At 57.5% G+C, this 13,188-nt stretch overlaps 1 protein-coding gene across 5 annotated transcripts in view; it reads right to left on the minus strand.

Moving 5' to 3' along the window:
- ROBO3 (roundabout guidance receptor 3) overlaps positions 1-13,188 on the minus strand; it is a 108,592-nt gene that overhangs the window by 40,408 nt on the left and 54,996 nt on the right. For all 5 annotated transcript variants that reach the window (XM_089773306.1, XM_089773307.1, XM_089773308.1 and 2 more), the window contains exon 2: positions 7,501-7,827. In XM_089773306.1, the coding sequence (XP_089629432.1) occupies positions 7,501-7,827 (327 nt within the window). The remainder of the gene's footprint in view (positions 1-7,500; positions 7,828-13,188) is intronic.

Raw genomic sequence — 13,188 nt, forward strand, 5'->3', positions numbered from 1 at the left:
TCATCAGATGCTGTGCGCCTGGCTCCTGGATCAAGGGCTGCAGCAGCTCCCAGCAGCCACCCTGCAGCAGTCACCCAGGGCAGGGGCTGCATTAACCCCCGCAGCGCCAGCCAGCAGCACCCTTCCTCCCGCGGCTGCGGGGCCCTGCACGGTCCCGGGCTTCGCGCCAGCAGCGGTAGCCAGGCTGGGCCAGGCCCGTGCATCCTGCTGCCACCAGCTCCACGTGCCCTTCCCCATGCGCTGGGCGGGAGCGGACCCGTGCATGCGCCCTCTCCCACATGCCGGCGTGGGGGCGGGGCCACACATGCACCCTTCTGCAACTCGGGGTGCAATTAAACTGTCTGCCCGGGGCGCCGGAATGGCTCGGTCCAGCCCTGCTCCCAAGCAGATTTCCTTTCTAAGCAAGGGCTGTGAGTGCCCACCACAGAATCGCTTATCAAATCCACCAGGCCCTGCAGGAAGGTCTCTGAGCTGACAGTAGCATCGGCACCCACTGGGACCTCTGAGGTGTGTCTAGACGACACCCCTGTTAGCAGAGGGATGTAAATGAAGCACTTGGAAAGTGCAAATGAAGCGAGGATTTAAATATCTCGTGCTTCATTTGCATAATCGCATCATGGCGCTGTTTCGAACAAGTGCCGTTTCGAAACTGAAACCGCAGTTTAGATGCGTTTTTTTCGACAACGGGGTGATTTTTCAAAAGATCCTGAGCGCACACAACTCTGTGGCTCAGCAGCAGGGAAGATCTAGCCAAGGGTGGATTTCATGTATCATGCAAATTACGCCCCCCTCCATCACATTTGCTGAAATATGTGAAAGGAGAGCGCACCCAGGCGCGCGGCCCAGGCAGCAGAGCCCGGTCTGCTCCCCACTCCCTCGTGGCCAGCCCATCCGTGGCCCCCACAGGAAGGGAGTTTTCCTGAGTTACTAGCTCAAAGCCAAGTGACCCAAGCACATGCTGCCTGCTGACAGAGGCTAAGAGGGTCACCCAAAGGGCTCCTGTTACTTAGGAAATGACTTCATTCCTTCCCCTGTAGCCAGCCCAGGCCTCCGCAGAGCAGCTCTCTTCCCGTCGCACGGCGGTGGGCTGGAAGCCCTTACAGGGGAGCTCTAATAACATGCTCTGCCCTCCCCAGCGGCTGCACTTTACCGCTGGGAGGTCCTGCAGGTGCGGGCAGGAGGACTTGCTCTCCAGAAGAGAGAGCAGCTTCCAAGCTAGGCTGCTGCCTGGTCACACGGCTGGGTAAGTGGCCCTCCTAGACAGCGATTGCGCGCGGAGGACAGGGCGCCTGGGTGTCTGCAGCATGGTTTATTGTCAGCCCCACAGTGCACAAGAACAAGGCCAAACCAGCTGAAATCCATTCAGGGGGGATATCTAACTGCCGGCGCGTGGTTCCAGCCCTGGTTCGGCACTAACTGCAACGCCCTGCGCCACGGTGCCACCAACCAAACTGTGACACGCTCATGGCAGGGCCACACCCCAGAGATGTCTCCTCCCGGCGGCCTTGGCAGCGGAGGAGGGTTTAGAACATAAGTGCGGCCAGACTGGGTCAGACCAAAGGTCCATCTAGCCCCTGTGTCCTGTCTTCCGACAGCCCAAGGGAATGAACAGAACAGGGAATCAAGTGATCCCTCCCGTTACCCATACCCAGCCCCTGACAAACAGAGGCTAGAGACACCATCCCTGCCTCTCCTGGCTAATAGCCATTGATGGACCTAACCACCATGAATTTATCTAGCTCATTTTTGAACCCAGTTAAAGTCCTGGTCTTCACAATCTCCTCTGGCAAGGAGTTCCACAGATTGACCGCGCGCTGCATGAAGAAAAACTTCTTTTGGTTTGTTTTTAATCTGTTAGGGTCTGTCTACACTACAAAGTTAATTCGAACTAACAGACGTTAGTTCGAATTAACTTTAATAGGCGCAACACAGGCAAACCGCTAGTTCGAACTTAATTCGAACTAGCGGAGCGCTTAATTCGAACTAGGTAAACCTCATTCTACGAGGAATGACGCCTAGTTCGAATTAAGTAGTTCAAATTAAGGGCTGTGTAGCCACTTAATTCGAACTAGTGGGAGGCTAGCCCTCCCCAGCTTGCCCTGGTGTCCACTCTGGGCCAAGCCAGGGAAACTCTTCTGCCCCGCTCCCAGCCCCGGAGCCCTTAAAGGGGCACAGTCTGGCTATGGTGCCCGTGCCAGGTGCAAGCCTGCCAGCACCCAGCCAGCAGACCCTGCACCTGGCACGGCACGAGCCAGTCACCCACTGCCACCCAGCCCTCCGTCTCTTCCCGGGACCAGGCTGGCAGCTCCCAGGAGCCTGCCCGGGGCCGCAAGAGGCGAGCGCCCGCCTGGTCTAGTGCGGAGATTGTGGACCTCATCCATGACCTCGGCACTAGGCACAAGAAAGTGGCTGTCTAGAGCAGGATAGCTGCCAGCCTGGCCACCCAGGAGCAGGTGTGCATGAAAATCAAGGTGGTCCAGTGAGACCCCCGACCCTGAGCCCTCAGCTTAGAACATAAAAACATAAGAACGGCCGTACTGGGTCAGACCAAAGGTCCATCTAGCCCAGTAGCCTGTCTGCCAACAGCGGCCAACACTAGGTACCCCAGAGGGGATGGGACCAAAGACAACGACCAAGTCATTTGTCTCGTGCCATCCATCTCCAGCCTTCCACAAACAGAGGCCAGGGACACCATTTCTACCCCCTGGCTAATACCACTCCATGGACCCAACCTCCATGACTTTATCTCACTTCTCTTTAAACTCTGTTCTAGTTCTAGCCTTCACAGCCTCCTGCAGCAAGGAGTTCCACAGGTTGACTATTTGCTTTGTGAAGAAGAACTTTATTTTATTAGTTTGAAGCCTGCTACCCATTCATTTCATTTGGTGTCCTCTAGTCCTTCTATTATGGGAACTAATGAAGAACTTTTGTTTATGCACCCTCTCTACACCACTCATGCTTTTATAGACCTCTATCATATCCCCCCTCCGTCTCCTCTTTTCTAAGCTGAAAAGTCCCAGTCTCTTTAGCCTCTCTTCATATGGGACCTGTTCCAAACCCCTGATCATTTTAGTTGCCCTCCCCTATCCCACCCTCTCTCTTCCCCTCTCCCACCTCCTTTTCCCAGTCTCCCTGAGTTTTGTTCAATAGAGTTTCTATTTTTGAACACACGTGTCCTTTATTTTGTACATCAGGAAGGGGGGCTAGGGAGGGGTAAGTGGAAGGAGGTGAGGTAGGAATGGGTACGAGTCCGCGATGGGGAGGACTGGGGTGGCTCTGCGGACTCCTCGGTGTAGAAGCTCTCCTGCAGCCCCTCGATTGACCCTCCCCCCCCCCGGATGGCAGCCTGCGGCAAGTGCAGCCGGGCTGATGGCCGAGTGCTGTGATGTGTCGAGTGTGGGCACTCAGGGCACTCCAAGCCAGGACTGCTTTGCTGCCCCTCATCGAGTTAGACAAGCGAGCGGGGAACCCCTGAGAACTGTCTGTCTGGGGTGGGGGTCGGGTCACTTTAAGCACAGCCCTCGGCTAGCCTGAGACAGCAGCTCCACGCTCTAAGTCCTAATCTGATGCCCTGCCGGCACTGCTTCCGGCCAGCCTTAACCTCGGTTCAGGGTCCACTCCATGTGGACATGCTAGTTCGAATTAGCAAAATGCTAATTCGAACTAGTTTTTAGGTCTAGATGCACTAGTTCGAATTAGCTTAGTTCGAATTAACTAATTCAAATTAAGTTAGTTCGAATTAGTGCTGTAGTGTAGACAGACCCTTACCTATTAATTTCATTTAGTGATCCCTAGCTTTTCCTTATTCACTTTCTTGATACCGGTCATGATTTTTTAGACCTCTATCATATCCCTCCTCCTTTCTAAGCTGAAAAGTCCCAGTCTTTTTCATCTCTCTTCATATGGCACTCGTTCCAAACCCCTCAGCATTTGTTGCCCTTTTCCAATGCCAAGATACCTTTTTTGAGAAGAGGTGCCCACAACGGCACACGCTATTCAAGACGTGGGCATCCCCTGGATTTACACAGAGGCAATAAGATATTCTCTGTCCTAGTCTCAATCCCTTTTGTAATCATTCCCAACATTCAGTTTGCTGCTATTTTGCTCATCCAGCAGCTGCCCCCTCTCTAAATTACATAAACGCCTCCTGCCTGGGTAATGGACTGAGAAGTGACACAAAAATCAATAAATAATTCCCGTCTAGAGATGGCTGGCTGCTGTTCCGAGCTGCGACCTGGGCTTCTCTGCCCAGAGCTGTCAGCATGTCCTAACGCACATGGACTGGCTTCCCTCCCCCTCCCCACATCTAACCCTGTCAGCTTCTGGCATCAGACAGGGGTGGCAAGAGAGCCGGAGAAAGAAGCCCTTGGATCAGAGGCCTGGCACGAAGCAGGCACTGGCCATAGCGCCTGGCATGAACAAGGCTGAGCAAGTGGCACGGGACTAAGGATGTTAAATATCAAGTAATTTACTCGTCGAGTATGTCATGATTATGAGGGTTAGCCAGCAGCCTGGGGATTAAGGGGTTAACTACACCTAGCCAGGTGGAGTGACCAATAGGAATGTAGGTGGGACTTTTCAAACTGTGACAAAGGAATTTGGGTTTTTTTCTTTTCTCCCTTTTGTCTCTCTGAGAGTTCTCTGCAGCTACAGAGAGGGACAAGCATGTCTCTCTCTCTCTCCAAGACATCATTCTTCATTTTCTGTAAGTAGGGTAAAGTTTAGGTAGTTTCGTTAGGTTTTATTGTGTTATGGATTGGGTATGGGATCTGAGATCTGGCACTGCTTAAAAGATGTTTTGGCTTTTCTTTGTAACTAAGTTCTAGGCCCATGGAGTTTCTCCATGAGTATATTTTGTTACCTTCCTCTCTAGTCATTATACTTGCAACCAGAATATTGTTGTAATAATAAAAGTTCTTTCTTTTCTTTTTATTAACCTGGCAGTGGTTAATGGTGTGCCTTGATTTTTATTTTAGGGGTAAGATTTCCCAAATGATCTTTCCCCTGGTTTCTTTAGCAACATTTGGGTGGTGGCAGCGGAAGTTTTATTCCCAAGATCTAGGTTTTTAAGATCTTGGGGGAAGTTTTATACCAAAGCCTGGTAGATAAGGCTTTGGGGTACACTTGCTGGCCCCCACTTCTGCATTTATCATGCCAGAGTGGGGAAGGAGCCATGACAGAGTAGTCGATGGAATTTTCATCGACTACTCGATTAGTTGATGGGCACTTCTGCATTCCTCCTTTGAAATGTACAAGAGCCACCACTGGGCCCCTGCTGAGGCTCTTATACATTTCAAAGGGGGAATGCGGAACTCCGCGTGCAGCCTTGGGCCCGTGGGAAGTCCGGCTGACACCGGGCTACACTCAGGTGCCAGCTTTGAAATGCACAATAGTCCCCAGCGGGGGCTTTTGTGCATTTCAAAGCAGAAGCGCCCGCATGAAGCCTGGGGTCAGAGCAGGATTCAGAGTCCCCCACTGATCCCAGGCTCCATGCTGCGCTGCCGCTTTGAAATGCCACGTAGAGCCCAACCTGGGATCAGCTGGGAACTCCCCAGCTGACCCTGGGCTCTACATGCTGCGCTGGAACCCGGAATCAGCTGGGGAGACCTCAGCTGACCCCAGGCTCTACGTAAACGCCGCGGCGGCATTTCAAAGCAGCTGTGCGGCGCTGCCCCTTTGAAACAGCAGCTCGGCGTTTCTGAGCAGCGCCGTGCAGAACTGATCCCAGACTCCATGCAGTGCTGCCCCTTGGAAAAGCCGCTGCAGTGTTTCGAAGGAGCAGCGCTGCATGGAGCCCGGGGTCAGCTCCATGCGGCACTGCTTTGAAACGCTGAGGCAGTGTTTCAAAGGGGCAGCGCCACACAGCTGAACCCGGGATCAGCTGTGCAGCACTGCTGCTTTGAAGTACTCCCTCTTCCCCCCGCCCCTTTGCTGCGTCTATCTGATAGAGGCAACGGTGGAGGGGGGGAAATCAACTAGTCAACTTGACTATCAGATATGCATTTGCTTATCAGACAGTCGACTAGTCCTTAACATCCTTATATGGGACAGCTCGATATCAGGGAGGGGACAGAAACATCCCCAGGGTGCACAGGGACACACTGGCCCCTCGGAAAGGAACCGGCCGGGATGCCAGTAAGCAGCAGAGACGTTCTGATGGAACCCACATGCACAAGATGGGGAGAGAGAACTAGCCACGTCAGGGCAGTACCAGCTTGTTTGGATCCGGGTGTAAAAATGTATCTCCGAGGGAGGGTATTTGTCTGGCCTGGGGGGATGGAATGTCCTATCAAAGCAGCAGAGCTGGCCCATTGCTCCAGGGGTACATGCACTAGCAGCCTGGCAGAGTCCTTGGGATACTAGCACCATGCTTCATTGCCAGCAAGCCTGGCTGGCTGCCTTTATCCCTTAGCTCCTGTGGTCACTGGGCAGGTGGCTCGAGGGCTGCCGTGCCAACTGCCTGAGCAGGGCTGGGGTGGCACACAGAGATGCAGCCAAACATCTAGCAATACCGACACACACACAGAAGTTGGAGGCAGGAGGGGATGTGCCCACCCTTGGCCGCTTTTCTGTGCTTGCTCCCAGTTGTCAGCACTGGCAGGGAAGGGAGCTAAGAGCCCTGACCCAATCCCAGCTGCTCGCTTGGGACACCAGTATTCGTCGCGAGCCCGGAGGGTAGGGGGTGTTCGCCCCAAGCCTACAGAGGCCAAGAATTGGCTCCCTATTCCCTGAATGACCAGGAGAAATGTGCGGGGCAAGGGGGCTAAGTGATGCAGGAAACACCCTGAGGCCTCTCTCCACAGGGTCCAGCTGATGGCAGCCTCGGTCCCGTTGCAGCTCTGCGCTCGGCCTCTCCGGCCAGGCTGCAAGCAGGGATCAGGGTTACTATAGGCAGAGGGGGCTGCTGGGGGCTTGCTGGGGAAAGCCTTGCAAAAAATGTACTTGGACCGCGCAGCTTGGCTGGGAAAGCGATGCCGGGCGCCCCGGGAATGGCCTGATTGACGCTGAGAAAGTCTGCAGCCCCAGCGACACAGCTCAGTCCCCACACCTGTGAGCCAGCCCAAAGCCCAGCGCGCTCTGTCAAGGGCCTCGCAGGCTCCCCTTTCACAGTCCCATCAGAGGCCTAGGGCAAAGGGCAAGGCTGCCGTGCCCAGCACGGTGCACTCCTGGACAGGACATCCCTCCCACAACAGCCCCAGCCAGCAGGCCACCCCCTGCCCACGTGGGGGAAGGTGCCACCTCCCCTCTTGGCAGGAAGGCACGTACCCAGCAAAGTAAAGGCCTGGCCGTAGCCCTGCCGAAATGGAGCCGTGCCCAGCCGGGATGGTCGTGAGGCCAGATTCTGCCCTGGGCCCATAGCATGACTTCCCATGGCCTGTGGGCATGGAGCCAGCGCCGTGCCGCCTGTGGTAACCCTGGCTGTGGTGAGACCAGCCCACCACGGGGAGTGTCACTCCACTGGCCCCGGGAACAGCCCGCTCCACCCAGAGCCCCACTCACTGGCCACCTCCAGCGATGCGTTCCGGCTCGCGGCCTCGCCCAGGTAGTTCCTGGCCACGCAGACGTACACGCCCTCGTCCGGCTTGCTCCTCCTGCCATGCACGATGCGCAGGAAGAAGAGGGAGCCGCTGGGCAGCAGCATGCGGTGGGACCGCGGGTCCTCCTTGTCCGTCTCCACCCGCTCCCCATCCTTGTACCATTCGATAATGGGGGTGGGGCGCCCCTCTGCCTTGCAGTTCAGCGTTGCTGGCTCCCCCTTGGAAACGATGAGGTCGGAGGGGTGCTCAACTATGTGTGGGGAAGAGTCCTCGAGCCGAGGGCGGGATCCTGGGAGGAGGAAGAGAGCAGAGATCAGGGGGAAGGTTCCCCAGGGGATGAGCAGACACCTGCTGGGAATGGAGACTGCCACGCTGTGCCGTAGCGGGGGCTGTCTGCTCTGTGATCCGGGGTCCCCCTGCGCTGGGCTGTGAGATTCCCACTGACTCACTCACACGTGGATTGGCCCAGACACCTAGTCCCAGCCTGAGCAGGTAACAAGGCTCTTCCCAGAGAGAGACAAAGGAAGGGAGGCGGAGGCAGCCACCTGGCTGGGCGGCAGGGCCTGGGAGCTGGGCAGTCTGAGCATGGAGAAGCATGGAGGAAGAGGTCTGGAACCAGTATAGAGGGCTCAGGGGGCCAGTGAGCCCCTTCCCCCAAAGGAACTAGGGCTGTCGGCCTATCCTCTGATGCCTACATGGAGCCCTGTGCTGGGCTGTATCTCGGAGCAGCAACAAACGTTCTCTATTCCACTGGCTGGCGGAGTCACAGCGTGCTGCAGACGGGGGTGCAGGCTCGGGGGGCTCTGCGACGCGCCATCACATGCGCTCAGCTGCCTGTGCACATTTCACACCGCGCATGGCCTGTAAGCTAGCTAAAGGGACGTCAGGATCGGCTGAAAGCCATTGCTCTTTCCAACTCTGAACAGCGGTACATGTCCCGAGCATGGATGTCTGTGGCACTGCTCTAGCAAATGACAGCAGGCTTTGGGGAGGGCCACTCACAGGCGGGGTGTTCAGGGACTGACCAGCAGGGTGTTGTCATCGAGGGATTTACAATTCAGCGACAGTTCTGCAAGTGTCACCCAACGGACACTGCTCAGCTGAGCAGCACAAGACCACTCCGGGGATAGCGCCAACCTGTGACTCTGCAAAGGGGCATGTCTTGGCTGTGACCTTTCTGCTTCCCTGCCTTTGCTGGAAGCAACAAGAATGCTGGGAAGACAAAGACTTGAACTGAGGCGTCTGGTCCAGGCTTAAGGGACAGGCCTGGTTAGTAAGAACTGTAACAGCCTTCGGGGTGAGAAAACTTCTTGACCCAGGCACTGCCTAGGGTGAGAAGGTTTAAGGTTTAGACTGCGCTTTCCTTGCATAACCACCGCTCACCCTTTGTGCCTAGCACTTGGAACCACTGTGCAGTAAGATCACTCTCTTACGGCACGGGTTGAACCTTTCCAGTCCAGCACCCTTGGGACTGGACTAGTGCTGAACCAGAGAATTTGCCGGACCTCAGGAGGTCAATATTGTCTAGCAGCATCGCCAACACTTCCACTGCTTGCTGGGCTCTTACAAGACATTGAGGGGTGAATTAGAGCTAAATAACAGCACCGAACCCTGAGAGCCGGGACTGGGGGCTGCAAACAACCTTTATGAGACTGCAGGAAGCGTGGCCATACCCATGCGAAGCGGACATCCGGCTCACTGACAGCAAGCCGGACCATGGATGCTTAAGAGGTTCAACCTGTAGTTAATAAATCTGTTTCTATTTTACCTATAACCGTTTATTTTGCTTGAAGTGCTTGGCAAATCTCAGCCCAGTTTACAAGGGCTGGCGTGGGCCCTCCCCACATCAGGGAGGGGCAGACTGGGCAATAAACTTGCCCTCACAGGCCTCTGACCAGGGCACGATGGTTCAGCTCTGGGGTGTGAGGCTGGGAGACTGGCTGGTGCCTCTCTCTGTGTGTCATAGGTGGCTGTGGGAGCAGGCATGCCCTCTAGCTGGCTGTGGGGTCTGCATGCTGCTGTGCTGAAGGCTGGAGAGTTAGAGATCACCATGATTCCAGGTTGTACCCTGGGGGATCCCATCACAGGGGGTGGACTCCAGGGGTCTCCCTAGGCAGCTCCAAGGACTCTAAATACCTGAGACACAAGCTCTCATTCCCAGGGTTCTGCACCATTTCCTGAGGGCTTCGCTGCACCCCGGAGTCCAGGGGCCCTTTGCTCTCTATCGCTAGCTCCCCTTTCCTCTCTATCGTCTCGCTGAAAGCAAGCTCTGCGCCCTTCGGGGAGGACGTGGCAGGGCCCGTGGGCTGAGGCGGGGAAAGGAGCAGCTCCAGCATGGGGAGGGCAGGAGGGGCCAGTGCACAGGGACCTGGGAAGAGACTGGAAGAGCAGAGCAGCCCTTGGGTGGCCCCCAGGAGCCCTGGTGAGAGTGAGCTGTCTGCAGCTGGTGGCTCCGGCTCACACACAGCCTGTGCCCAGTGCAGTCACCCCAGGCACTCAGTGTTCCAAGCACAGCCACTAGACTGGCGCCCGACAGCTGCCAAGCTCAGTGAATTGGGGTCTCGGTCCAACTCCTTTGGGGCCAGTGTCCGTGACAGAGAAATCACCATGCAATGGGCACCTGGGCTCAGGGCTTGGCAGACAAGCAAGAAGCCAATGGCCCATGGCGGGGGGCGAGGGGGGGGGGAGTTAAGCTCACCAGCCTTGTTACGATCTGTACTAGGGCAGCCAGCAGGCATCAGACTCACGGCGAGGGTTCTGCCCCTCCCCACGGGAGAGGACCCCTGGGGACGTCTGCGGTGTGAGGAGAGACGCTGGGCTCCAGGGGTGGTGTGGGGCAGAGAAATGACTGTTCTCATTGCAGTTAACCCCTGAAAGGAATTGCTTCACAACAGGCTCGGCACGGCTGCTGCTTCGGGACAGGAAGTGCAGCTAAGTGCACAAGGGTATGTCTACACTACCACCCTAGTTCGAACTAGGCTGGGAGTGTAGACACACCCAAGAGAGGAGACGGGGCAGGAAGAGCCTGGCAGGGTGGCGTAGACCGTGACCACAGCCACCAGAAATGCAGGTTTACAGACCCTTTTCTTGCTGACTGGCTGAGAGCTCTCTGCCCCGCCCTGCCCGGTGGGTGGCTGCCCGGCTCCGCGGGACACACGGGTACAAGAGCAGCAGGGGCAGAAAAGTCAGAGGGACGCTCCGGGCTGAACTAACCCTGAGAGTCGGCAATTAGCAGCCTCCGGGATCTTGCAGAGACATTTTCAGCACCTTAGACAGAGCATGGCACAGGCTCAGCATCTGCCTGCAGGGGCTTCCTTCCTGCCTTTCCCGCCCTGACCCTTGTCCCTTCCCCCACAGGCAGCGCAGAGCTAGCTAGGAGGGCATGGAGATTTGCTGGGACGAGGGGGCAACATGGGCCAGATGCACCCCAGTCCCTCATCACCCGCCTGGCCCATGGATTACAAGGCCAGGGCCAGACCATCTGCACCCCTAGCCAGGGTGTTTGTAAAAGGCCAGCAGCCACTAACAGCCAGCCGCTCTTGCACTGGGCAGTTCTCAGGAGCTCCAGGCCCGGGGGGGTCACAGGGAACCCGCCCAGGGCTGCAGTGGTGACCACTCCAGTCACTGGCTGTGCTCCCGCAGAGCACAAGGAAGCCATGTGTGTGGCACTGCCTACCCTGCCTAGCCAGTGTCTCCCGTTGAGTCACTGAGCCCAGATGGACAGTGAAGGGCTGCATGCACACGGGCAGGGCTCTCCAGAAAGGGTGAGTGTAAATGAGTCCATCTCCGCGAGCCTACGGCCCTGCCAACACTGGGCTCCCGCTCAGGGACACCCACGACAGGCCCCCAGCTCAGGAACCACCGTCTGGCTGGAGGCATCTCCCAAGTCCACAGGCAGCCACCACCTAGAGCCCACTGGACCCCTGCCGAGACATTAGCCTCCAGCACTGCAGAGACCCCAGGCGAGGGTCAGAGCTCCTGGGCCCAGGGCAGCCCCTGTGGCCATGAACCCAGAATTGGCCTCCCGGCTGTCAGCCAAGGACTCAGGCCAGACACAGTGGAGGGTGCACCCATGGGGAGGTGTTACAGCCACCGCATGGCCCAGCTCCCAGTCGTCGGACTGTCCCGTCTGCCCTGGCTCATTTGCATGTCACAGTGATGTCACCTATCCCGAGACTGATGGCTCCTCCCATCGGGCACCCCCTGCCCCCGGGCCCCTAGTGGTAAGATAGCTCAGCCCTTTGCTTTCCCTGGCTGCCCTCTGCCCTTCTCGGGGGGACCCGTGCAGCCGAGACTGTGTGGCCCCGAGAAGCGCACAGAGCTCAGTGCGCCGGGGGATCGCCGAGGGAACGCCGGGGACACACCTGAAAAGCCCCTGCCCCGCCATCGCAAGCTGGATCCATTCAGCCCTGGGAGCCAGGCTGTGCCCTCCCCGCGCGCCCCCTCCCTTTAGCACACATGCGCCCCCTGCACACACACACATACCTGCACACATGCACCTCCCACACACGTGCCTGCATACACATGCCCCCCCACACACACGCTCGCACGCGCACACATCCCGCACACACATCCGTACATGCGCACCTCCACACATGCATGTGCCCCCCGCACACACACTCATGCGCCCAAACACACAGGTGCTCCTTGCACATGCACGTGTGCCACCACACACGCACCCCCACACATATGCCCCCCACACGCACAAATGCACACGCACCCCCACATATGCACACGTGCTCCCCACACACCTATATGTGCCTGCACACACATGCCCCCATATGCACATGTGCAGCCCTGCACCCCCCCACACACGCACACACGCCCACCCCACATGCATGCGCAAACCTCCACATGTGCACCCCCACACACACTCACACGCCCCCTGCATGCACACACACGCCTACCCACACTCATGCACACATGCCTGCATATGCGTGCCCCCTGCACACATACCCCCTGCACATGTACCCCCACACACATGCACACGCGTGCCCACACACTTCCCCTGCCAGGGAGGCAGCCAAGGCAGAGCCCAGAGCCTGCCCGAGGATGATGCACCAGAGGAACAGAATCCAGAGGCCCGTGGAGCCAGAACCCCTGCCCGTGTGCCACGCTGACCCACGGACGGAGCACGTCTGACACGCTCCACCTAGGCCGCGAGCTCTCACTCCCAGCGCAGCTACCGCCCAGCCAGCTCGCCCATGGGAAGCGTCAGACCCTCTGCCAGGCATTCAACCCACATTGAAAAGGGCCCCCTTGGGCCCATGCAGACAGAGGAGCAGAGACGCATAGAACCACAGAGCAAAGCCACCCTCTTGCTGCCACCAGGATAGGACCCCGGCCTAAGGCAGGCTGCAGCCCCCCATGCTCAGTAGCAATCTGCCTTTTGCTGCCACCCAGCTCAGCGCTAACTCCGAGAACTGGGCCCACCTCGTGGTCAGTGCTAATTCCATGTTCTGGGTGTGCCCTGGGCCCCCGGACTGGGGCTTCCAGACAGCCCCTTCCGGTCTAAGGCCCTTCCCAGCAGCCCTAGGGTCCCCAAGAGCACGGCCCCACGCAGCCACCTGCTCCCAGTGACTCAGCGGCTTTGGACAATCCCAGCCTAACTAGGCCTTGGGCGTGCGTTCTGGAAGAATACTTCAGACTC

The sequence above is a fragment of the Pelodiscus sinensis genome, chromosome 25 (genome assembly GCF_052426305.1).
Source record: "Pelodiscus sinensis isolate ZL-2025 chromosome 25, ASM5242630v1, whole genome shotgun sequence".
In the NCBI taxonomy this organism is placed as follows: domain Eukaryota; kingdom Metazoa; phylum Chordata; order Testudines; family Trionychidae; genus Pelodiscus; species Pelodiscus sinensis.